This window comes from Apium graveolens, chromosome 6 (genome assembly GCF_009905375.1).
Source record: "Apium graveolens cultivar Ventura chromosome 6, ASM990537v1, whole genome shotgun sequence".
Classification (NCBI taxonomy): Eukaryota; Viridiplantae; Streptophyta; class Magnoliopsida; order Apiales; family Apiaceae; genus Apium; species Apium graveolens.
The window spans coordinates 128785465-128813127 of NC_133652.1; the positions used below are offsets into that span (position 1 = coordinate 128785465).

The 27663-nt window shown below is 35.8% G+C and overlaps 2 protein-coding genes and 1 non-coding gene across 3 annotated transcripts; 2 read left to right on the plus strand and 1 right to left on the minus strand.

The window, feature by feature from the left end:
* The first annotated feature begins 3939 nt into the window (after positions 1-3939).
* Positions 3940-4046, plus strand: LOC141669335 (small nucleolar RNA R71). The gene has a single exon (XR_012553622.1). It is a non-coding gene; the product is annotated as a small nucleolar RNA R71 (small nucleolar RNA).
* Positions 4047-20039: 15993 nt separating this feature from the next.
* On the plus strand, positions 20040-22664 carry LOC141666965 (pentatricopeptide repeat-containing protein At2g29760, chloroplastic-like). Its single transcript, XM_074473231.1, has one exon. The coding sequence runs from the start codon at positions 20166-20168 to the stop codon at positions 22041-22043; it is 1878 nt and encodes a 625-aa protein (XP_074329332.1). The 5' UTR covers positions 20040-20165; the 3' UTR covers positions 22044-22664.
* A 120-nt stretch (positions 22665-22784) lies between these two features.
* Positions 22785-26293, minus strand: LOC141666966 (uncharacterized). The gene is made up of 7 exons (XM_074473232.1): positions 26057-26293; positions 25668-25767; positions 25448-25568; positions 25166-25287; positions 23945-24066; positions 23697-23856; positions 22785-23103 (listed from the first exon to the last, which is right to left on the minus strand). The coding sequence occupies exons 1-7, from the start codon at positions 26178-26180 to the stop codon at positions 22986-22988; spliced, it is 867 nt and encodes a 288-aa protein (XP_074329333.1). The 5' UTR covers positions 26181-26293; the 3' UTR covers positions 22785-22985.
* Between the last annotated feature and the right edge of the window lie 1370 nt (positions 26294-27663).

Genomic DNA, 27663 nt, shown 5'->3' on the forward strand with positions numbered 1-27663 from the left:
GGGGTTCCTACTACAAGGTAGTATCCAAATTTACTTTATTTCTATAGAACATTTTAACTGTTTAGCTATTATGTCTTCACGTCTTATCTCTGAGTCATCGTACAAACAGAATAACCATTCAATACAAATACAAAGCCTTAATTTACAATTCTTCGAATTATAATTCTCAGTTTCCCTTCACAGATCACTGATGCCTATTGTATTGGTCTAGTTCACAGGCGAGTAGTTCTGCTCTCAGGCCTTCGTACTATAATCTTTACAACCCATTGTTAAGTCTTCTATAATACACAATAAAATTCATATATAATTCTTTAGGTCTTCACACTAATCCCGAAAACCTTATTAATGAACTTCTAATGCACTTCTGTTTACGACTTCTTCACTGTGTCTACCCAGATCATCATGTATATACCCAGTACTCATTCTGAACTAATTCTAGTGGAAAATAGAATTATTTATGAGTCTTTATTCTTTATTGAGTTATCCAAACCAACAATGTTGAGATTAAATATACAGTTTCAATCTTTCTCAACAATCATGTTGTTAGATATATTTGATAATGTCATGACTAATATGATTTATGTTTAGTTTTAAGATCTTACTTAAACAGGACAAATCAGTACTTAACTGAAATCAGCACTTATACAGAAGTCAGAACTTAAGTCATTAGTACTTAAGGTTCAGGAGATATTTATCAGAAGATAATATCAGGACTTAAAGGAAATGTTCAGATAAGGAAGGCGGCTGATTGATTGAAGAGAAGATCAAGACAAACATAAGAAGAGATATGCATGAAGAAGGAATTCTGTAAAGAATGGAATACTTGGAAGAAAAGATATCTGATTGATATATTTTAGGAAGCATAATTATATTCCATATCAATTAGTGATTATCTTCTAACTGTGTAGTATATAAACACAGACAAAGGGTTTACACTATAAGTGTTATCATTATCGAGAATATTATTTATTGTAACCCTAGAAGCTCTCGTGATATTTGTTCATCACTGAGAGAGGACAGTTCCACATTATAACAGAGTTTATTGCTTTGAATAAAGTCTGTTTTCTGTTACTTGTGTTATTAGATATCGATTTGATTGTGCTATACACTGTATTCACCCCCCTCTACAGTGTGTGTGACCTAACACATGTTGACACGACCAAACAGATCCATATGAATTAATTGTAGAGGCTTGGGGATAGATGAGATAGTCTTCAACTTGTGACTTGATCTTTTGAATTGAGCACCATAAAATGACATTTCTCCCAATTGTGCACCAAATTAGTTTCCACGCACCTTTTGAGTACGACACGAAGATTATTCAAACAGTCATCATACGAATGTCCAAAGACGGAGAAGTCGTCCATGAACACCTCGACATTATTTCCAATCATGTCAGAGAATATAGCCATTATACATCTCTGAAAAGTGGCCGGGGCGCCACATAACCCAAACGAAACTCTGCGAAAAGCAAACGTGCCAAATGGACAAGTGAAGGTAGTCTTTTCCTGATCCTCTGGTGCAATACAAATCTGATTATACCCTGAATAGCCATCCAGAAGACAATAATACTCATGACCAGCCAACCTATCAAGCATCTGATCAATGAAAGGAAGAGGGAAATGATCCTTCCTCGTGGCTTTGTTCAACTTTCGATAATCCATACATACTCTCCATCCTGTAACTGTTCGAGTGGGGATGAGCTCATTCTTCTCATTTGCTACCACAGTGATACCTCCTTTCTTAGGCACACATTGTACGGGGCTCACCCAAGAACTGTCAGAAATTGGATAAATGATGCCTACATCTAGCCATTTCAGAATTTCTTTCTTCACCACCTCCTTCATGATAGGATTAAGTCTGCGCTGCTGTTCAACAGTCGGCTTACTACCTTCCTCTAGCAGAATTTTATGCATACAATATGAAGGGCTGATCCCCTTGATGTCTGCTATGGTCCATCCAATAGCCGATTTGAATTCTCTCAAAATCCTTAAGAGCTTGTCTTCCTCACTACCTGAAAGGTCAGATACAATAATAACAGGTAAAGTAGATGCATCACCTAAAAAAGCATACCTCAAGTGTTCAGGTAATGGCTTGAGCTCCAAGGTAGGTGCTTCCTCAATTGATAATTTGAGCTTTCCTTCAGCATTCTTGAGGTCAGAAGTACCAAGAGATTCAAACGGCATGTCTAGCTTTCGCTTCCAGGGAGAAGCATTTAGATATTGTAATTGCTCGTTGCCATCTTCATCATCACTGTCAAAATCCCCCACTAAGGCCTTTTCCATAGCATCAGTCATTAGCATGCGATCGAGTTCTGAAGTAACCACAAAATCAATCACATCCACTTTTAAGCACTCCTCATCTTCTGTAGGGAATTTTATTGCCTTGAACACGTTGAAGGTCACATCCTGATCTTGTACCCGTATAGTAAGTTCACCTTTCTGTACATCTATCAAGGTACGGCCAGTAGCCAAGAAAGGTCTTCCCAAGATTATGGGAATCTTCTTATCTTCCTCAAAATCCAGAATAACAAAATCTGCAGGAAAGAAGAGCTTATCCACCTTGACTAGCACATCCTCCACTATACCCCTAGGGTAAGTAATAGAACGATCAGCTAATTGTAGAGACATATATGTGGGTTTTGGATCAGGCAAATCCAACTTTTTAAAGATCGACAACGACATCAGATTGATGCTTGCTCCCAAATCACAAAGGCACTTGTCAAAAGTCAACTTGCCAATGGTGCAAGGAATGGTGAAACTACCTGGATCTTTAAGCTTTGGAGGTAACTTTTGCTGCAGAATAGCGCTGCATTCTTCCGTGAGAGCAACGGTCTCAAGGTCATCCAATTTCACCTTCCTTGAAAGAATATTCTTCATAAACTTCACATAACTAGGCATTTGCTCCAGAGCCTCAGCGAAAGGTATATTGATGTGAAGTTTCTTGAACACCTCCAGAAACTTACCGAACTGTCTATCCAGCTTTTGTTGCTGCAATCTCTTAGGAAAAGGTGGTGGAGGATAGAGTTGTTTTTCCCCTGTATTACCCTCATGCAGAGTGTGTTCAACAGTAGTCTTCCTTGGTTCCGCCGCTTTCTCCTTTTGCTTAGCTTCTTCATCTCTAATTTCAACTTCTCCTTCTTTTGGCTTTTCAGCATCAGCAACCTTCCCAGACCTTAAGGTAATAGCCTTGACTTGCTCTTTAGCTTCTTTTCTGCCTGGTACTTCCGTGTCACTGGGGAGTGTGCCAGGTTGACGATTTAGCACTGTATTGGCTATTTGACCGATTTGATTTTCCAAGGTCTTGATAGCAACCGCCTGACTCTTGCATAACAGCTTAAGTTCCTCAAAATCAGCACTAGTAGGTGCAGCTGCACTTTCCTGTTGAGGGTATGATTGCCTTTGAGCATACTGCTGTGGTTGCTGGAATCCAGGTGGATTAAACTGCTTAATCACACCTTGCTGATATGGTGGCTGAATAGCATTCTGATTATTACCCCAGCTGAAATTTGGATGATTTCTGTTATTAGGATGATAAGTAGCTGGCACAGGCTGCTGTTGTCACTGATAATTATTCACATACTGAACAGATTCGTTGACAAGAGAACACTGATCCGTAGCATGAGAACCTGCACAAAGCTCACAAACCATAGCTATTTGATTGACTCCATATGTAGCTAGAGAATCAACCTTCATCGACAGCGCTTGGAGCTGCGCTGCAATAGCGGTGGTTACATCGACTTCCAGAATACCTGCTACCTTCCCAGGCATCATCCTCTGAGTTGGGTTTTGATGCTCATTTGCAGCCATAGTCTCGATAAGATTATAAGCCTCAGTATAGATTTTAGCCCATAAGGCGCCTCCAGCTGCTGCATCGATCATGGGCCTAGATTGGGCCCCCAAACCATTATAGAAACCAGTGATCACCATCCAATCGGGCATTCCATGATGTGGACACTTCCTCAACATTTCCTTGTAGCGTTCCCAAGCTTCGCACATAGATTCTGTAGGCTGCTGCACAAACTGAGTAAGAGCACTCCTCATACCAGTAGTCTTTGCCATCGGATAAAACTTCACCAGAAACTTTTGCGCAAGATCTTGCCAAGTAGTGATGGACCCAGCTGGTTCAGAATGTAACCAATCCTTAGCTTTGTCCCTCGGTGAGAATGGGAAAAGCCTCAGCTTGATAGCCTCATCAGTCACACCATTATACTTGAAAGTGCTGCAGATCTCGACAAAATTCCTTATGTGCATGTTGGGGTCTTCAGTCGCAGCTCCTCCAAAAGAAACAGAATTCTGCACCATCTGAATAGTGCCCGGCTTGATTTCAAAGGTGTTAGCTTGAATAGCCGGATGAAGAATGCTTGACTGAATGTCATCAATTTTTGGCCGAGAAAAGTCCATAAGAGCTGGATCAGCCTGAACAATACGATCACCCATGATTACTGGTTCTTTCTGCTCAGTTCCTGAATCCGAATCTTCAAAATCTATCTTATCCGGAATATCAAGAACTTCGTCTGTCTCCTCAGCTGTATCTAAAGTCCTCTTGCGAGTACGAGAACGAGTTTGCATAAACGCTCGCTTAAGTACCTGAAACACAACCAGAAACAATAAGTAACAACTATGTCCTAATCACTGAGTCCTAATGACCAATGATGGTAAGTACATAAACTAAACAAATACGCCGAGTCCCCGGCAGCGGCGCCAAAAACTTGTTAGGGCGAAAACACGCGCTAATATTCACGCAAGTATACGCGTTCGCAAGTAATATAGAATACTTTCTAGTTCGTTCCCACAGAGACTCAGACTAATTATTGTTTAATTAAACTCACGCACCAACGTATGATTACTTCTCAATGTTAAGACACTAACACTTAGAATTGTTGACTAATTATTAACTACAATTAATTACTTAGTTTATCACTTAAATAACACTTCAATTAACAATATTAAAACACTCATGAAATCACAACTTCATTACTACTTACTTCAATAGTTATTGTTATTACCTTTAGCATGTGACAGTGATGATATTAATCGAATAACACGAAACTGATAAAAGCCAACTTTCATTGTACTAATACCATTCTACCAAGCATCCACAATTAAGATAGAAGTTGAAAGGCATCAATTATGTTGAGTTCCTATATGTCTACAGAAATTGACAACACAACGATTTAAGCACAAGTTATTCCTTTTGATTACACAGGGCGAATAAAACTGTTAGAGTTACCCACTAATCCTGCACATCGTACATGAACCTATGCTAGCATGGCAAGTTCTAAATCTCAAGATCCACCGTCGCTTCACAAGAGATTAACACCCTATCTTATATGTTCGTGACGCACATAAGATGAATATGCACAACCAATACTAGATATCATACAATCATCACACACTAAAGTATTAAACAATTAACTAAAGAATTCCATAGTAAATCTGTTGCGACCCCGTGATCACGATTAGCCCATAATAGCACTTATCGTCATCATGGGTTCATATGAAATCATGATAAACAAACACAAAAAAATAATAACTAAACTAATTATATTAAATCAGAGTACGTCACAAGAGAAAATAAGTTCAAAGTAAGAAAACTAGCATCCACCGTTACAACGAAATAAGAATCACAAGAAAATATGCTTCCTCTTCGTTGCTGTGTGCTAAAACGGTCTTCTTCCTTATCTCCTTCGCTCCTTGCTTAATACCACGATCTTCTTGTGAAAACGTCTATAAATCTACTTATATAATAGTCCCATAAAACTCAGATTACATAGAAGTTGGAAGCCAAACAGAAGTAGAAGTCTAAAAATAATTATTTAATTTCCCTACCCTGCGCGGCCGCTCAGCTTTCTGCGCGGCTGCTCAGCATAGCTGAGCGGGCGCTCAGGACCCTACTGGATTTTTCCTGAGTTTGCTTCGTTTCTTCGCCGTAATCTGCCCCTTTCTTTCCTCTCACAATGGTGAACACATGCCAAGGCTTATTCTTGATGATTACTCCTCCGAAATACAACTCATACCCTGAAATGCATAAACACTAGAAAAACACATCAAATACACAAAATACTTGATTTCAAGGTACCAATTTAAGCCATTTTAAGATGTTCTAAGTGGTATAAAATGCCACTTATCAGTTCCCAACAACTATACTGCAATCTTAAACAATGATGAAGCTCCATCTGATTTGCACTTTGTGCAAGATCTTCTGGCACACAGTGAAATTGGGTATGCATTAACCCAGCCTCAAGTCATTTCCAGTCATCAAGTTCTGACGTTCTGGAGTACTGGACATTTTGATAATGGTGATGCTACTGGAACTCCAAGCATTATCTTTGAAGTAAATGATTTTGAGCATGTGGTAACTCCCGGAGCAGTTCGTAAAGCTCTACATTTACCAGAAGGCTGCATTTTCTCAACACCGGAGGAACCAGTTCTACAGCAGCTCATGGCTAATTTGGGGTATGAGAAGAGTTTGGCCAAGCTTGGACAGTTGAAAAGAGCGCATATCAGAAAGGAATGGAGCTTTTTCTTCGACTGCATCACTAAAGCCTTCGGGAATAAGTGTTTCAACTTTGATGCCATTCCTATTATGAGTCAGCACATCGGGTATGCTATAATTTACCTAACTCATTTTGATTTTGCAAGTGCTGTGCTAGGTTTTATGGGGGATAGGATGACAGAGGATAGGAATGTCGTATACTTTGCTAGATTCTGTTAGTTTATATTTACTTTTTGTTATGCTGATGAACCTCAACTAGCCAGTTCTTTATTTTCACCCTTTAAACTTGCAAAACGAGCTTTTAATGACTTGGTAAATGCTGACCTTAAGAAAAAGGTGGTTAGACCCTTACAGATACCTCAGTCTGTAAAACAGATCTTGGTAAATGCTGATCCTCAAACCTACAGATCTGTTTATCCTGATGTTCAACCTACCACCACATCCCAAACACCACAACAACCATCAGAACATACCACACATACATCTCAACCTACTCAACCCTCTATCAGAACTCATCTCAAACCTTCACAGAGAGCCCAACCTTCATCATCAGCACATACTGTGAAGCCTTCATCTTCCAAGCCCAAGAGGACAAAGACTGTCCCTCAGACATCACAGAAGAGAAGGAGGATTGTTCTAAGAGATGAGTCAGATAGTGAGGAACAGGTTTCTGCATCAGAACCTGTTGTTAAAGAAGCTGAGAAGGTCTCTTCTCAGAAGGATACTGGTATTGGGGGATCTAAGCTTCTCAAAAGGCTTAGAAGAATGTCTTATGCTGAAACTCCCAAAGAATCTCTATCTTCAAAGAGATACAAGAAACAGAGAGCTCACAGGCCAGCTTCAGATGATGAGGAAGCAGCTGCTAAGGAAGAAGATCAGGAATCTCTGATCTCAAAAGAGCTAGAAATTGCTACAGCTACTGCTTCTACACTTCCATTGTCACCAACTAAGGAAGTTACTAAAGATAAAGCAACTACACCTGTGTCTCCTATTCATGAACCAGTATCTACTGTAGACCCAGGCACAAGTGCTGAGATTGATATTCACAACCTGGTTGTGCCTGAGGTTCTCTACTTAGAAGCTCCAACAGCTCCAGTTAATCCATAAACAACACCACTTACTGATGCTAATGAAACTCCAGAATTGTCTACAACACCTTCTCTGCATCTAGATATTGAAGATCAGATTATAGGTGAGCATCAGACAATGGTTGTTGATCAGAACTTGGAAGCAGAACAACACTTAGAGGATGATGTTGAAGTCTCAATAGCTTCTCATACTGTTCTTTTATCAGAAGATGCTGAATCTGAAAGTTCTGATGCTGCAAATACTGGTACTACTAGTGATGCTGCTAGAAATGAAGATGCTACTGCAGCTGGTCCTTCAGGACATGCACCTCAACAAACTGTTCATAAATCTGAACTAGTCAAAAAGTTTGTTCGAGGAGATGCACCAGTACCTTGGAGTGAAACTCCTAGAGGAGAGGAGTGGACTAAGGAATGGAACACAGTTACTTTTGTTCCCTCTCAATCAATTCTTGCTGATCACTTGGCAAAAGCTGATGAGCCACTAGCTAATGCTGATTTCAAGACACAACTTCGAGTTACCGCATTGAGTACTAGACATCTTCAAGGTCTACATTCAACAACTCATGCAAAGCTGCATAAAATTCAGGAAGAATTGCTCAAGCAAGACATGACTAAGAAAATTGACAAGAAAACTTTCTTTTAACCTACCTTTGACAGAGTTGCTTACATTAAGAAGACCCAAGAGAAGCAACAGTCTCAGATTGATGATATTTTGAAAAATCAAGCTTCTCAGCAATCTCAACTTGATGAAATCCAATCCTCAGTGGAATTGCTTGTCTCTCTTCTCTTACCTGCTGATGCCAAAAAGGGGGAGAAGGTAATTAAGTCCAAATGCAAAACTGTTAAGACACTGAAGGGGAAGGATGATGAAACAGATGACCAGGGAAACTCTGGAATGGGTGGAGGTCATGGTCAAGGTAGTGGTTTCTCATCAAGAAGAACTGAAGCTACAAGTCATAGAACAAGTTCTGATACTGGAAAAAGAATTACTTCTGATACTGGTAAAAGAATAAGTTCTGATGAACTTTTGGATCTTGATGAAGAAATATCAAGACAGTTATTTCAGAAGGAAAATCCAGGAATGGACTTTGAGAGTCTTTTGGAAGAAGAAGCTAGACTTAAGTCAGAAAAAGTTAACTCTAAATCTGAAGCTTCTGTTGGTAAAAAGAAACTTCCAAAGGCCAAAGGAATTGTGATAAAAGAAAGGACAAATATTGAGGCAACCAAGGTCAAATCACAATTGCAGATAGATCCAAGGTCTAAAGGCAAAGAAAAAGTTGGTGAACCTATAAAGGTTTATGTGCCTCCTGTGGATGAAGAAATTACTGTTGAAGATGTTGATCTTACTCTGACTTCGAGAAAGATTTCTAAGACAACCTCTGACATAGCTCAAGTTGTTCAGAGTCAAGATATAGTTAGTTCTGATATTACAAAGAAGCAAGTAACCTCTGACATAGCTCAAGCTGACTTTATATCAGAAGATAAATCAAAGGAAACCACTGACATTGCTCATGTTAAATCCTCAAAGTTACTCCTACCAGGATTCACCAAAGCCAAACAGACTCAACCTTTGAAGACTGCTGCAAGTGGTTTTGAAGCAAGAGTGGTTACCAGAAAGGAAGCAAGAGATAAATCTGGATTGGGTAGTGCTGATGAAAGAAGAGTACAGAGCACAACCAATGATCCAACTTCCTTAAGTGAACCAGGTATTGGAGCAACTCCTGAAAGATTGAATCAACTAGAATATGTACAAATGGTTTACCATACCTACTTGAAAGAACACATCTTGTTATACTTCATGACAGATGGTAGGATTTACCATATAAGGGAAAATGCTATTCCACTGAAGTATTTTGAAGAACTGGAACATGTTTTATTTTTACTTCAAGTGAATGACAGAATAACAGAAAGTGCTGCAAACTATTTGAAGAATCAAATTCAGAGACAGAAAAGGCTTTATTCTGTAAAGTCTGACAGCACATATCTTCCAAAGTACAGAGATCACAAAGGTGATATTGTTGAGATGAAGCCTAACGCTGCTAAGATTATAACTACATTTTTGGGTTACAAGGCTGTAGAATTCAATCTTAAGTCCGACAAGGCATATTTGATCAGACTGGATCAAGACATAAGGAAAGCTATAATTAATGATCTCAGGGCTGCTATCTTCCAAATTGGTGAAGATTCTGCAGAACTTAAAGATGCTAAAAGGAAAATGATTGATGAACTCAGATATGCTGAGAGATGTTTGTTAAAGAACTATCTCAGAACAACTCCTGACATCAGAGAGATCAGAAAGTGAAGCCAAGTCAAGATCTACAACTGCTCAAATTCTGATATCTATACAGACTGAAGTTGTTATCAGAAGTTAAAGTTGGTAAAGCTTTAAGGACTGTAAGTTGTAGTTATCAAATTCTCATGCATTTGTACTTAATGTTTTTGACATCATCAAATATCTGTTAAACTTGTATATTATGCTAATTTACAAGCTGGGGGAGATTGTTAGATATATTTGATAATGTCATGACTAATATGATTTATATTTAGTTTTCAGATCTTACTTAAACAGGACAAATCAGTACTTAACTGAAATCAGCACTTATACTGAAGTCAGAACTTAAGTCATCAGTACTTAAGGTTCAGGAGATATTTATCAGAAGATAATATCAGGACTTAAAGGAAATGTTCAGATAAGGAAGGCGGCTGATTGATTGAAGAGAAGATCAAGACAAACGTAAGAAGAGATATGCATGAAGAAGGAATTCTGTAAAGAATGGAATACTTGGAAGAAAAGATATCTGATTGATATATTTTAGGAAGCAGAATTATATTCCATATCAATTAGCGATTATCTTGTAACTGCGTAGTATATAAACACAGATATAGGGTTTACACTATAAGTGTTATCATTATCGAGAATATTATTTATTGTAACCCTAGCAGCTCTCATGATATTTGTTCATCACTGAGAGAGGATAGTTCCGCATTGTAACAGAGTTTATTGCTTTGAATAAAGTCTCTTTTCTGTTACTTGTGTTATTAGAATTCGATTTGATTGTGCTATACACTGTATTCACCCCCCTCTACAGTGTGTGTGACCTAACACATGTTGACACGACCAAACAGATCCATATGAATTAATTGTTGAGGCTTGGGGATAGATGAGATAGTCTTCAACTTGTGACTTGATCTTTTGAATTTTACCTTTAGACAAGCATCACACACTCCTTCATGAATAAATTCATGTGCATGCATGTCTCTAACCAGCTCTCTTTTGACAAGAGTGTTGATTGCCTTGAAGTTCAGATGTGATAGCTTTTTGTGCCACATCATGCATTCTTGATCGGATGCCCTTGAGTAAAAATAAATCACTTTATCCTTATTTGATGAATCCAGATTGGAAATAAACATGCTTCATTTCCTTACTCGTGTAAGACCAAGGTCACCGGTCTTCTTATAAGTAATCAACCAGTCATCTTTACTGAAATCAACATTAACTCCTCTATCAGTCAATTGAATGATATTGAGAAGATTGTACTTGAGTCCTCTGATCAGTCACTAGTGCGACATCTTTAATGATAACATTTCCAACTTCAAGATTTCCATAACCCAAAGTAATGCCTATGTTATTATCTCCAAAAGTGACTGTTGGGTCAGCTCTTTACTCAAAATGTGACCACAGGGCTATGTCGCCAGTCATGTATCATGAGCATCCACTATCCAGCACTTACATAACCTTTTTATTCTTTCCTATACCATGCATTCATAAATTTATTATACTTTCTGAGGTACCCAAATAAGGTTGGGTCCTGTTGACTTAGTGGAAGATTTATAAGAAGCATATTTATCATTATTTACTAGAATATTAGGCACATATGCTAGTCTTTTTCTTATTCTTATCATTTGTAATAGTATTTAAAGATTCAAGAATCTTTGTAGATTCACATTATCAGACTTAGATTATGTATTGGAAGTTATTATTTTAGCATGCATGTTAGGTGATTTAACAGTAGGAATTATAGCATTGGAGTTGTGCTGAATATAAGATAGGTTTACAGTGATTGAGGTGGATACATGATCAATAAAAGATACATTCTCATCAGTACTTTCCATAAAAAGCAACGAAGGTTGAAAACTCTTGCATCATCTTCACCTTCGTCAGAGTTATCCCAGTATTTGCCTTCAGCTACGTAGGCTTGTTACTGTTGCTCTGTTTGTTTCCATCTGACTGCTTAAGGAGTGCTTCATACTTGGACTCCAACACTAAAAAAGCTTTGTCCTTTATTTTTCTTTGGCATTCATTAGCCATATGTCCAAGCTCATTGCATTTGAAGCACCTCATTGTAGACCAATTCACATTTCCAACTCCTCTCCCTTTATTGAAGTTTTTCTTGAATCCTCCTACAGAAAAGTTTCCTTTGTTCCAAAGCTTAGATGAGTTTCCATTTCCTCTTGCCCTAAAAGGCTAATTTTTTCCCGAATCTGAGGTTTGGAAACTTCTTAGCCATGAAAGCATAGTTTGTGTTGTCCATGATTTCAAGTTCATCCAAAGTGTAGAACTCATTTCTATTCTCCTCTGTTTCATGCTCTTCTTCACTTCCTTCACCATCAACTTCTTCCAGTCTTAACTTACCAGCAATAGTTTCCAATTTTCTTAAAGATTCGTTCACAATCAGAGCACAAGAGGTGTTCACCATGTCACCCTAATTAGCTTGAATAACTCTCTTTTGAAGAAGCTCTAGCTCATGAGTCTTTAGTACTCCATAAAGCATATCATGGGAAACCATGGATGAAATTGTTGGGTTTCGAGCCATAAAAACACAGCGGAAATAATAAATAAAATCGTAAAAATAGAATATAATTGAAACCTACCGCAGGATCCATGCGAAAATAATATTTAATTCGTAGTTTAGATATTTACCTTAAAGAGCTTTACGATTATGGTTGTCTAATGGAGATCCTAACTTTAATCGAACACCACGTATCCTGCCTTAACGATCTACGCCATAGAGTTATCCACACGAAAGTCGGTATGGAGGAGGCGTGTACAACACCGAAAATCAAACTCATTCTTCTCTCTCTCTCTCACTCTCACTCTCTCTCTTTGCTGCTAGGGTTTGTTGTGAAATCATGTCTAACTAAATCAGTCCTAAAGAGATTTATATATGGGAGAGATAAAAACAAATTATAACTCTAATCTAAATTGGAGTTATTAAAAACAAAAAAGTCATAGTTGTTATCTAATTAAGTCTTACTTAATCATCAAGCAACTAAATATTGATTTTTAATATCTGTAAACTCGAATTTTATTTATTCTATTAATTAAGTCCAACTTAATTAATAATAAATCATTCGAATTTCCTAATTCAAATTTGAATTTAAATTAAATATTCCTCCAAACTTTCTTTGTGATCTCATAGGTTATTATTACATTGACAATAATTTGAATATCTTATATTATAATTATATATAATGAGTGTCATCTAGTAATAGATCATTGCTACCCAAGTATTAATAATTAAACTAGTGATCGATTAAACCTTTCGTGAATAATGTACAATGTAATATAATCCCTTTAACCATATATTATAGATTAAATTTGAGGCATGTTATGTGTCATCCTCTTCAAGGTTTAATCCAGGTTTCCTTGGTAAATGAGTAAACTATCATTTCAAATCAACATTTGAGCGCGGCGCCACGCATTTCATAGTCTATCTTTGTTAGGTCCAAAAGGTACATATAGAGGGGAGTAAATGTATATTCTTCGTTTTAACTGTAAAATGTAGCGGAAAATGAAACTTTAAAACGAAATAAACAAATACAAGATATTTCACGGAGTCATTGTTAAATTAAAGAAATTAAACCCGCAAAGGGTTGCTTACACTTTTGAATATAGAGTCACAGTTGCAAAAGAAAAGAGCCAATACAAATTTATAAGCTATCAAACTAATGGCTTCTTTCTATCACTCTAAAAACATATAGCTCTTATCAAATGATAATCAATACAATCAAAGAAGCTATAAATGATGAGTGTACCAAGATGTGTAAATATTTAATGGTGTGATGGAATTTTGACAACACTTCTCCTTGTAAAAACCTTAAAAGAATCAAACTAGCTCTCGCAGAAAGAATTCTGCAGAGTTTTGTTACTGTAAGTCGGAGAAGACCGCTTATTCCTTGAATAATCTAATAAATATATACTTATATGACTTGTTGGAGAAGATATTGACATGTGGCTTGCTGTAGACCATTAATTTGAGATTGAGAAGCTACAAATCGACCAACATTCTCTAGAAATCGATCAAGTAATTATCCTAGTAGCTACAAATCGACATTAGCTTGCCTTGGGAGCTACAAATCAACACCTTGTTTCTTGGAAGCCTAGAAATCGATAATACAGTGTTGTTTTCCTTAATAGAAATCGTTAGTACAACTTCCATTTACTTAAAAATTGGCCTTATGGCCCACATAGCTTCTATAAGTCGACAATATAAGGCTTACTAGGCTTGGAAATCGACAATGTGCTTTGTTTAAGCATATACAAATCGACACATGGGTCCCCATTGTGCTACTGGTCGACTTCATTCTTCTTATATGCTTGAAAATCAACTTTTTAAGCTTTATTAAATATTTTAATCGACCAAGGCAAGATGGAACTCAACAATAAAAGGTTTAACAATGCTAGAAATCGACAAGAGACTTTGGAATCCATGGAAATCGACCATATGCACTTCCATTTAAGTTTGGAAATCAACAATAACTTTCCATGCATTTGTACTTAGAATATTTTCAAGTTTTTAATTCACTCATGTATGCACTGAGCTATAGTCTTCCGTATCTCCAAGTCTTCGGTCTTTTGGTCTTCATAATTAAATTAGTGAATACTTAATCTTAATTATAAACACCATTTAACAGTCTTTCTGAGACTGATACATTGTTTCCTTTCACGGATTACTGACGCCTAGTGCAGTTGATCTAATTTATAGACGACTAGTTCCGCTCCCAGGCCTTATATTATAACTATACAATCCATTATAAAGTCTTCTGTAATATCCATTCAGCTTCACTTAGAATCCTTTACGTCTTCACACTAACCCTAATAATTACTTCGAATGACTTCAAACTTATTCCTTCGTTGACTAAACATATTAATGAATCTCATACGGACTTTTGTTGACGTCTTCTTCACTGTATCTACCAAGATCATTATGTATATACCAAATTATCATTTTGAACCGGTTCCAGTGAAACATAGATTATTTGCAAGTCCACATTCTATGTTGAATTTATAAACTAGTATTGTTGAGATAAACATTCTGCTTCAAACTTGCTCAACAAGCTCACACAATAGGCCAATAATATCACTCCAAAATTAGGAGGGTTAAATCCTTTCTAGATCATTCATATTTCTCATATAATTCATAATATACCCGAAGTCCACTTTTATCATTACCCGGTCAAAGGCAACTTTTAATATAATCAAAGTATATTAATCATCATATAAAAATGTAATGATTTTAAGTCTAAGGACCATTACATCATTATCACTGTGAGAATTACTTATGTCACAACAAATATATAGAATCTCATATCGGGTCTATCCAGCACAATGTATATTAACATATGCATGTGTTTTTGACTTTAGTATCACTATACCTATGATCAATGAGATGTGATCATCAATCAACAAACACACTAGTCTTAATGCCTTATTATAATGCATTATTATTGTCCCTTAATAATAATTATCGTCTAGGGATATTTAGGAATATCGATACTATTCATATAATCTCATTTCTAAGTCATGTACTTAGCGATATAAAATGCATATCATATTCCAAGGACATTTATTAATTTAATATTTATATCGCAGTAAATTAAGACATAATAAATTATAGAAGAACAATCGATAGAACATAAATATTAATAATACAAATGTCATAAACAAAATATAATAGTGTTGTTTATAGGGCACAAATACTAACATGAACCAGGAAAAAATTCTGGAGGGGCGAAATAATAAATATTGAACAAAACTTTTGTAGACAAAATTTTTAGAGACACTCTAGATTCACAAGAAAAATACGATGAATTAATGTGTATGAAACCTCAAAATATATAATATTTGTGAATATATTTGGGGGCATCAATATTTATATATTTATCGGGGGACCAAATACATTATATAATCAATTTTGATACATAAAACAGAAATAATGTCAGCTGAAACTGGAACTATGTAATCTGATGGGGGTTTTGGGGGGGACTGTGGCCACCCCATGCCCCTTTACATCTGTCCTTGTAGAAAACCTTAGTAAGATCTCTGTCTCTTAGAGAGTTAACATTAAGTTATATATGATTTGGAAGTATTAATAGAAACTTCATGTTGAGTTCCTTCTTTTTGCTTAGTTGAAGCTCATTGATGAGCTTATTAAATCTTTCAAGCACATCTGTTATTGTTTCCTTTGGTTGAGCCACAAAGACCTCATACTAAGAAATCAAGACCTGTTGTATATTCTCCCTCACTTTATTTGTTCCTTCATAAAGGACATATATTCTTTCCCACGGCTCCTTAATAGTCGCATATGCAAAGAAACTACCAAGCATTGATAGATCCATGAAGTTATTTAGTTTGCAAATGACTGTTAAGGGAAACATTTTCCTTCTCGGAATACTTTTACTTAGACAAATCTTTTAGAATAGTTCTTTTTGGATTTTTGAATGTGCCTACTATAGTTTCTTTGATAACTTCAAAAGGCACAAAGTGACCATTCTTGAGAATCTTTGGGGGGTAGAGAATTTACAGCTTTGATGAACATGAGCATCTTCATCTTTCATAGTTATAATGCTCCTTGTCAAACTGAGAAATCTTGATACTGCAAGTTTTTTATCCGTTCATCATCTTGATCTTTATTGGTGCTTGATGAACAGCCTTCTCTGCTACCACTTGTTAGATATTGAATGTACTAAGATTTGAATACAGAGGGGTGAATGTATTTTGATTCTTTTTATATTTTTCCTTGAATCTGATTCAGCTAGATGTTATATCAATTTGAGCTTTATGTGCGTGTGTGTGTTTAAGATGCAAAATGAAAATATGAACATACACAAATAAATCCCCAAAACATAATATTTGTATTAAGTTTGAATGTGCTACAACCTCCATTTGTAAAATACAAATTCAGCTTCTGTTTATCAGAGAGCTTTAAGTGTTTTGCACGCCTAAGCTATTGAAAACTCGAATACAAAATATTCAAAACTAACATAGCTATAAATTAGGAAGGTCAAGTACAATTATAAAAACGTGTACAAGGATCAAGAATGCCTTTTATATTTTTGGTATAACTTGTAAATACTGCAATAAGATATTCCAAATTATCTTACTAAAAGTGGAATGCCGACACCTTGTAATTTTACTTCATTTTGTCTGTAAGAAATACCAGGTCTTTCAAATTGTTTTTCCTTAAATTACTCTCCAAGATAAATCGTATACTTTTCTTCGTCAATCTCTGTTCTGTGAAGCAATCACTCATAGATTGACAAGCTGATTATCCTTTCTCTAAAAAAGTTTTCAATTGTTTGTTTTTATTGTGAATCTTGAGATTGTTTAAGTCTTCATTCGATAACTCTGAGTTAATTGTTAGAGAAACGAATTACTTGAGTCAACATCGCTGACTTCTCGAATCCGGCTTTGCATACTTCTCAAATCAGATGAATCTAACAGTTTGCTCAGACTTTTCGAATTGGTTCGTTTGGAACTTCTCCAATATGTACATTTGCAATTCTTGAATTAGTACAAATGCACTTCTTCAATCAATGAAATGTGCACTTCTCTCGAATGCATTTCTCGAATGAACTATAAGACTTTTCGAATTTGTACATATAGATATTTCTCGATTAGTTCAATCTAGACTTCTCAAATTTGGACTTTGATGAAATTTATTATTTGCTGTAACCCTTTAATTTAATGTCCTTCTTGATTTTCAGGGCATGATATTAGATATTCTACCAGAAATAGTCCGGTTATATATACCTTTGTAAAGTATAGAAATTGCTCCAATATCATATTTCGGATGAGTTTTTCAGATGAAAAGATCCATAATTAAGTGACTACACCAGTAAATAGGCTTGTTGAAGACATTATCATTCATGCCTGTAATTAACACCTCTGTGATTATGCATTATCGAAGAACACTCTTAAAACTAGTCAGAAAGCGCTTTAATAGGTTCTACCAGGTTTAAGTATAAAAAATCTACCATGCATAAATTGTTTATTCTTGTAAAATTAGGTAAGTTTGATTCCTAAATATGTAGCTACATTATTAGTGATTAGAAGCGAGAGACCTCGTCACCCTTGAAATCTCAGCTCCCAATTTATTATAACCAGTGTTCTAAAAATAGGTGTAGGTGGCCGCTTAGGCGGCGCGTAGGCGCTAGGCGGTGGTAAAACGCCCCGACTCGGACCTAAACGGTGATTTAGGCGTTTTTTTAAAAAAACGGATCAAAATCGAGATTAGGCGGGCTAGGCGGTCAAAAATCGATTATAGGCGGTCTAGGCGGGAAATAATTAAAAAAATATATTTTTATATTTTTATAATTTTAATTCATTAATTTCATAATTTCACACAATATCATGTCAAATTCTAATATAAAGTATTCGTAAGAAGTAAGAAGTAATCTAATATATTTATTTTCTCACTTAAAATATATAAATGACATATTGTAATTAGTTTAAAAGTGTGAATTAAAATATAGTTAATATTGTAAACTTAATATTTAGTACATAACGAATGTCAAATGTGTAGATATTGTTTAATACCATTCTAATTTCTTTTTCTAAACAAATATTTGACATATTGATCATTATATAATTATAAAATTAAAAATAATATTTATATATTTCCGATTAATGTTCTGATTAATCGGTCTGGTTAATCTCCGACTTGCCGATTAATCTCTCGAAGGTACCCTCACCGCCCGAACACGCCTAGCGATTTATGGAACACCGATTATAACTACCATGATTTTGACAAAAAAAATTACCCTAAAAAATTTTAATTCCATCAACAAATCTCAAACTTTATTATTACCAAATTACTCCAATAACTAATATTACACTCTGTTGTTAACAAATTTCTTCGTCTAACAACACGAATAAATAATAATGTTCCAAAGTTTCGTGAAAGTTTTTGAATTGTAACAATGACGTGGGTTTCATTGCTTCAACTGAACATTGCTACAGCTAGAGCCGGCCACACGAACGGGCCGTGCGTGCCGGGCCGAATAATTAACAGGCCGGTTAGTGTTGAACAGAATTCGTGAACGGCCCGTATAAATTTACGGTCCGGGCCGTGCCGAGCCGGTCCCGGAAAACAATCAACCGTGAACGACACGCGGTTTAGCCGAGCTACACGGTTTAAGCGGTTAGGCGAATAACTAACGAATAAAGTTGTTCCACCATGTTGTTTAGCACGTGCACGACTTCACAGTTCACAAATCACACTACTTCAGCTTTAGTTTGTTTTTGTACACGTTTTTCTCCTTATATTTATTACTTTATTTTTTTTTGTTTTTTTCTTTTTTTTATACACATGTACGCAAACTGTATATAATGTATGTTTTGTTTTTACTTTTTCTTTTTTAATTTGATCTTAATTTTTTCTGTTAAAATATATTTTCGATTTTGAAGAAATAATATGTATTAAAATATAATATGTATTAAAATAAGGAAAATAGGACGGTACCTCCATAAATTTTATTAATTAAAAAAAATGTTACTACCTCCGTCCCTCTCATTTCTTTATTTTTTTTCATATGCTTGACACGTTTTTTAAGGCAACTATAAAGTATATCTCCGTAATTTATTTTTAGATTTTTTTTGTATAAAAGTTTAAACATTATATTTTTATTTAGAAGAAAAAAAAATTAAAAAATTTTTTTGCAACTACATTTAATAAGAGTATTAAAGTGCGTGCCGAACCCCCGTGCCCCAATATAAAGAATTGAGGGGGACGGAGGGAGTACATTTGATTTGAACGTTGTGATTGTGGCCTGTGAGTTGCAGTTGCAGAGCAGCAAACAGGCAGGTGACCGAGCCGGTTAACCGCGTGCCGAGCGGGCCGGTTCGCGTCTTGCACAACGTTGACGAATAAGGCGAGCCGGGCCGGCTCGGTTACGGTCCGGTCCCGGTTTCTGAGAATTGTATTCGTAGTCGGTTCGTTAATTATAACGGGTTGGGCCGAATAATTAACCGCTCGTCAACGAGTCGAATTAGGTAAATTTCAACGAGCTAAATTGCGAACGGGCCGAGCCAAACCGCTCGTTTGGCCGGCTCTAGCTACAGCATGTCCCAAACCAGTCCCGTCCATATTAATTTTGAGCCTAATCATATTCTAAAAAATAAAAATAAGTTAAGAAAATATAATTAATTTATTTCCATTTTAGTGTCCGGATACAGAGACTAGAGAGATTGAAAAAAATATTAGCCCGGATATTTTTAATTGAAACAGCTTATTCGCCAAAAAGAAAAAATATGAGCCCTGAATATTAGTCCTCTGTATTCACTTGAAACAGAGGACAATGTTGGAGTCTTTTATGAAACCCCTTTTAAACACTCCTCCATACATTGTATCTTATGCTCAAATCTATCAATTCTTGACTGGAAAGAATTCTCTAAGCTTAGGTAGACAAGTTCATGCCAAGATGATACTCCGAGGTGTGATTCCCAATGCATTTTTAGCTGCTAAAATGGTTGCAATGTATGGTAGTTCTGGTGATGTTAGTTCTGTCGCCAAACTGTTTGATAGAGTTACTCAGCCAACTGTTCTTTTGTATAACTCTGTTGTTCGTGCTTTTACTAATTCTGGGTGTTGTAATAAGACCCTAGAGGTTTATAATCAAATGCATTTCTTGGGTTTTCGAGCTGATCATTTTACTTTGCCTTTTGTGCTTAAGTCGTGTGCTGAGTTGTTTAGAGTTGGGTTAGGGGAATGTGTTCATGGGGTGAGTTTGAGAAGTGGGTTGGAGTTGGATGTTTATGTTGGGTCTTCTTTGATTAATATGTATGTGAAATGTGGGAAAGTGAGGGAGGGTAGGAAGGTGTTTGATGGGATGTCTATGAGAGATCATTCGGCGTGGAATGCGTTGATTGCGGGGTATACGAAGGAGGGGTTGTTTGATTTTGCGGAAGATTTGTTTAGGAGAATGCCGAATAGGAATATTGTTTCTTGGACTGCTATGATTTCGGGGTATACGCAGAATGGGTTGGCTGATAAGGCATTAGGGTTGTTTGATGAGATGACTGATGAGCATTCGGTGGTGAAGCCGAATTGGGTGACTATAGTGAGTGTGTTACCTGCGTGTGCACACTCTGCTGCTCTTGAGCGTGGGAGGAAGATTCATAGTTATGCTAGTGCTAATGGTCTTGACTTGAATTCGAATGTACAGTCAGCTCTTATTGCGATGTATGCTAAATGTGGTAGTCTTACTGATGCTGAATATTATTTTGGGAGGATGCGTTCAAGTGAGAAACATTTAGATGCTTGGAACACCATGATTACTGCATATGCTTCTCATGGTAAGGGGATGGAAGCTGTATCATTGTTCGAGGAGATGATAATAGCTGGTGTGCAACCTGATGCGGTTACATTTACCGGTTTGCTGTCTGGATGCAGTCATTCAGGTCTGGTTGATGTAGGCATAAAATATTTTGATCGCATGAGTACAGTGTACTTTGTGGAACCTTGCTATGAACATTATGCTTGTGTTGTAGACATTTTGGGTCGTGCAGGCCGATTGGTGGAAGGATGTAACTTAATATCTTGCATGCCAATGCAAGCAGGAGGGAGCATATGGGGTGCATTATTAGCTGCTAGCAGAAAACATCGGAATTTAGAATTTGCTGAAATATCTGCTAAAAAATTGTTTGTCCTAGAGCCTAATAATAGTGGGAATTATGTTCTGCTTTCAAATATGTATGCTCAAGCTGGGATGTGGGATGAAGTGAACAGTTTAAGAGCTTTGTTAAAGAGTCAAGGCATGAAGAAGACCCCTGGATACAGTTGGATTGAGAATAACGGCAAAGCACACTTTTTCCTGGGAGGAGATAAATCACATGTACTGGCCAAGGAAATTTATACATTGTTGGAGCAATTGCCTGAGAAGATTAAGGCAGCAGGTTATATACCAGATACCAGTTTTGTATTGCACGATGTTAGTGAAGAGGAGAAAGAGGATAACCTTTTAACTCATAGTGAGAAGCTTGCAGTAGCATTTGGGCTTATTTCTACAAGTCCCGGTACAGTTCTTCGAGTTACAAAGAACCTCCAGATATGTGGTGATTGTCATACAGCCATCAAGTTCATTTCAAAGATATATGGCCGAGAAATCATTGTGAGGGATGTAAGTCGCTTTCATAATTTTAGAAATGGGTTATGCTCTTGTGGAGACTATTGGTGATTACAAGTTGTGCTTGCTTTACATGGAATTGATTTCTAAAGAATGCCATGGTTTAATTATTAGTGATCATTGACCTTAAGAGGGTCCGTAAAGTGTCTGATAATATTACTTCACATCTGACTATATTAATTAGTCAAGGGACTAAGGGATCATATGTTTTACAAGTGAATGGAGCTGAATGAGTCATTGACCACCCTAACACAAATAGTTGAAACAGAATGATACAGATAAGGGGTAAATACTATGTTGCGATGCATGCCAATAGCTGGAGAGGGCATTCTGAATTTGTACAAAATACAATAATTGGGACTTCTTAGAGCATGCAAGCACATCGCGGAACATGCCAACTTCAAACAAATCATGACTTTGTGTAATAGTTGTTGACGTGTGGAAGTGGGATGAGCATAAAGGCCAAACACTGAAAATATTGTCATGGTCTCCCTCAGTTCTTACTTTATCAGGATACGTTTTTAACTCTCTGTTTTTTTTAATACGCCAAGAGAGCTGAGACCGTATATAAATTTTCTAATACTTCAGAGAAACAAATATGGAGACAGCTTATGTTTCATACTTAACAGTTTGAGCAGAGAAAATGATATTTATTTTCTTTGTTCGAGTGCATCTATCTCTACAAGAAAAGCAGACATTTCTGATCAAGCTCAATTGGTCAGAAATATGTGATTTTCTTGTAGTTATGTTTATAAGCAAATAACGCCTATTCAAAAGTTTGACAAGATCAGATATGTAATTACAGTAAATATATTGTGCAACGTAAAACTAGATTCAATTATGTAATTGTACACACAACAGTGGAAACGATTGGAATTGTCTTCTGCATTTTCTAAATATCCAGATAAGACTGATGATACTATGTATATCTATGTAAGTAAATGTAACAAGATTAAATGGCTCTAATCTTAGAAACACTGCTAGCATGGTGCATTAGCGTATATCATCTTCCACCGGAACGTCTGAGTAGCTGCAAGTTAAACTCTCTGCCTCTATATCATTTGTTTTAACCTTTGTCCAAGACACTTTCCATATTTGTAGCAAACTTTGCCTGAAATAATATTAGAAATATACAAATTAAAGTAGAGAACTAAATGATGAAAAGTTACATGTTTTCTGTGTCAATAGTTCCCCTCGTGTTCTCAGTGAACTACAGATTAGGGGAGGTACTGTTTTTAACAAGGTAAAGTACAAAAAATAAAGTACCATTTGTATATATGACATTTAAAAAGAAACCTTGTAATACAATCAAGTGTAGAATTTAAACTAGTCTACATAATTTCTCAGTCTTAATGCGACCATATCAAGTATGATCACTCAATTCGAATTTCAGTACTTAACATGAATTACAGTATGCAGCGATGAAAAGACACTTATTATAAGCTAAGCCAAAACTTGTGGTTTGCAAAAGAAGCGAAGATACAGAAAGTCCCAATTTTCATTTTACAACACATATTATGTGCATCTAACATCCAAGTGTCTATAGAGTACATTTATCTTCTTTTTCGACAAGTTCACGTGATCAAATTGCCTTGATGATGCAAATCTTTTTGCATTCACCACAGTTGCATAGTTATACCATGTCAGCATAAGAGTATAAGACTATAAGATAATAAGCCACTAAATCATTAAAACAATCAATACCTGTTTGTCTCGATACTTCTCTTGGCAAGCATAAGCGTCAAAAAGACGGGAACCATTGCAGCAAACAAATGCTTTATGGTGTGTCCACTCACAATGTGATGAGTCCAGCTATAAATTGGTTTATCAGCAGCTTCCTCTACTTTGGCTATTAGATAAAATCCTGCAAATAAAAATTGCAAACTACTTAATAACATGGAAAACTCAATTGCTACAATGAGGTAGAAGAACCAACTTGAAGTAACAGGAACCTGCCGCCCAAAGCCAATATGTAGAATGTGTGTACATAGGAGGCATCAAGACAGCCATAACAGGGATGGCAATGCAAGGAACAAACTGAACTAATCCATATGGGCGCAAGTCATCAAAAAACCTGCAGTAAAAAAAATATAACTCAAGCTCAAGTAAACCTCTTTGGAGCTTTGATTCTAAGACAGCATATTAGTTGTTAAAATTAAAACAATCATACACCAATGTCCTTTAATTAAAATCATTTCTTGTATGCAATCAAGTGGCACAACGAAGGACCAATGATGCCATTCATTTTAGAAAATCCGGATCCAGACAATACCTTTTTCAGAAGCTATTTTTCTCTAAAAAGCACAAATTTGAGAGTACTTCTAACGACGGAAAGTTGTATGAGCTATATAAGTAACCTGGACAAATCACTGGACAATAGTATAAAACAGGTTACAAATAGGAAAAGTCGTTGAAAGAACCAGAAAGTAGGGAGGAATCTATACAAGAGTGAATAAGCAGTATGAAAAATGTTACAAGCAGAAAAGGGCATTACTATCATTGATGCAGGACAGGGTTAAAACACGTAAAAGGATAGATATTTTTGGATTAATCGCAGAAAATCCACGCCTAAGGTGATCCAACCCTAGGATTCCTCAACCGCAAAAGAGAAGATTGTTAGGATCGCAACCCAGAACAAGAGAGAAACAATTCTCAATTCAATAATCAATTCTATTTCATAATAAAAGAATACAAGAGTTTATATAGATAACTATTACTTGGAGGACAAGTAATTTCCGGAAAACTAAATCCTTCGAGATATCTACTGCCATAATTATATAAAGGAAACAAATCTTTTATTATTCTAATACTAAAATCTAGAATGTTCTTAACTAGATAGTACAAACATACTTATATCTAAATAATAATATAAAACAATTAGCTACTAATAAAAGTATCTTAGATACGGAATGAAGCATATAAAATTAGGGTATAAAAAAGCTTAAAAGTAGAGAAAGAACAGAAGCATCACAAATAGTAGGGGGTACATTTAACATTGGACAGTGAGTATATATAACATTGGACAACGAGTATATATAACATTGGACAAGGGGTATGGAAAATTGTTTTATCATGCAATAAAATGTTGAAGTAGCACTTCTTTGATCAGAAAAACAACCATAATCCAAATAGACACAATACATATCTATGTTTGGAAGAAGCAGCATGCTTACCTCCAATATAGGATGCTCACAACACCTGCCAGGACAAGGGGTATAATGGACAATGATCCCTTCCGTTCATCAATTCTTTCAATAATGAAGATAGCAACAATTGATGTAAATGCGATCGTCATCTATATGGTTGTACAAACATGTCAAAACTCACAAGTTCATAATTCAATTGCAGCAACAGACACATAATTCATTCACATTCACGCACGCAAGATAATAATAAATTGATGGCACCAGACACCAAAAAAGCAATGCAACATATCACAAAATATACATACTCACAGGCAAGCGATCCCACACAAGGCGAGCATCATTAGGCTTTAAATGATAGTAGGAGGATCCAAAAGCAACCGCAGCCACACCAACAAAAAAGCAAGTCCATCCCCAAAGTTCCCCTTGCAAACTTTTTCACATAAACATTTAGACAGTATCATCGATCACGAGAAATAGGCGTCATTAACATCACTAAATTGATATGGACAAAAAAAGAACATCACGCTACCTGAGCTTAAAATAGTTGCCATGATAGCAAAGTATAAGGCCTACGAGACCAACAACCAGGAACGGAAAGTTTGATATCACATTTAACGCGTTCGGTATACCTAAGGTACCAGAAGAAACTAGTTAAACATACAGACAGAAGATGAACTCCAAGCCCCAATAACACTTAAAATTACACCACAAGTTACAAGAAACAAATACGAACCTTGCATCAACAACACTACTAATGGCACTGATACAGATGTATAAAAACGCGTATAAACATAAACATGTATTGCAATTGTTACTAGCAAGAGGCAGTATATATGTGCAAAATACAAATTAAATTGAATAACAAAAAAAAAATGAAAATTAAATTGATGACAATTGTAAATAGAAGAGTATATATACCTAGAAATTGACGCTGATCGGCGAAATCGTGATACTCCTGAGACTGAGGAATGGAAGGTGTGATGAGCATTAGTATTATGAAACAGAGTAGAGCAACTCCCCATGCTATGTACTCTCTCTTCATCCTCTCTCTCTCTCTCTCTCTCTCTGATTGGTTTACTCGTCCTTGAGGTTCAATTGCAGTTGTGTGTTTAATTTCGTGTCCTGATTAATTCATTTCATAAGCATGTCGGTCAATTTTCGTCTTTCTAATTTTTCTCAAGGTCAACGGCGGTTCTTTACGGCAATCCGGCCCGTTTTATTATACTTCCTCTGTTTTTTTTACGTCTTTGACATAATTCTAAATCATTTAATCACATAGATAAAATAATATTTTTTAAAATTTTCTTTTATAAATTAAAATTTTAATTATATATTTTTATTCAAAAAAAATATTAAAATTATCATTCTACCTATACGGTCTAAGTACTTAAAAGTGTGTAAACAAAAGTCAAATATGAAATAATAAAAAAGAGAGGGAGTAGTTATCTCAACTATAATAAATCTAAGTTTTAAGTAGAAGAATAAATGTAGTAAAAATTTAATTATCATATACTAATTATAATCCGATTGTGAGCTATTCATTACATATTCGGGATGCGGTCAGAAAGAAGAATATCATCTTTATGGTATATTTGGAATGAAAATCTCCACATGTAAGGATTAGTGGGGATTGTATTTTGCACCCCTTCAGTTTGGCTAAAACTCAATTTTGTATATTTATTTAAAAAAATTACAGTTTGCATTCTCTACTTTGAAATCCGATTCAATATGCATCATTTTTACCTAAATTCTTAGCCCTAATTGTTGTTTTATACAATATAACTTATTTTTTCTCTTCACGAATACATTATATAAGTTATTAAAGACAAGAATTTAAGCTAAAAAATGGACAAATTTTGACAAAAAGGGTGCAACATGGGTCAGATTTGAAAGAAGGGGAATGCAAATTGCAATTTCCGAAATAGGTATATAAAATTGATTTTTGGCCAAACGTAAGGGGTGCAAAATGCAATTCTCTCAAAGAATTACAATCCTTTAATTATCATATCTAATGTTTATTTTATTGGAGTAGATGATAGGACTATTATCCCCTCTCATACTTGGTGGGAGAAGCCATTATTTTATCCCCTCTTTTAAGTCATTTATTAAAGGCTTAAAATCCTCTCATTGTAATCTCATGACTATATTTTAATCCCCAAAGATTATCACTCAAAACAAATATAGAATAAAATTTAAAAGGGTTATATTTGAATCCTACACTTAATCCTTCCAAACAAACATTGAATATAATTATTTTATCCATATGACTAATTTTAATGGGATTAGTTATTCTCGGATTATAATTCTATGAAACAAATATGGTCTAAGAGCATATGCATTCGTCCAATAAAAAAGTAGATTCATGAGCATTATTCATTCTAGTTTAATAAAGTAGTATGCACCTATCTCTTTTTCACTCTATCAATTTTCACCCTTTCATTAGTTCATGAATTGGTCCATGAATTTTTCATGGAGTTGTCCATGTCCATCAACCGGTGAAACCTACATAATAAATAATATATGTA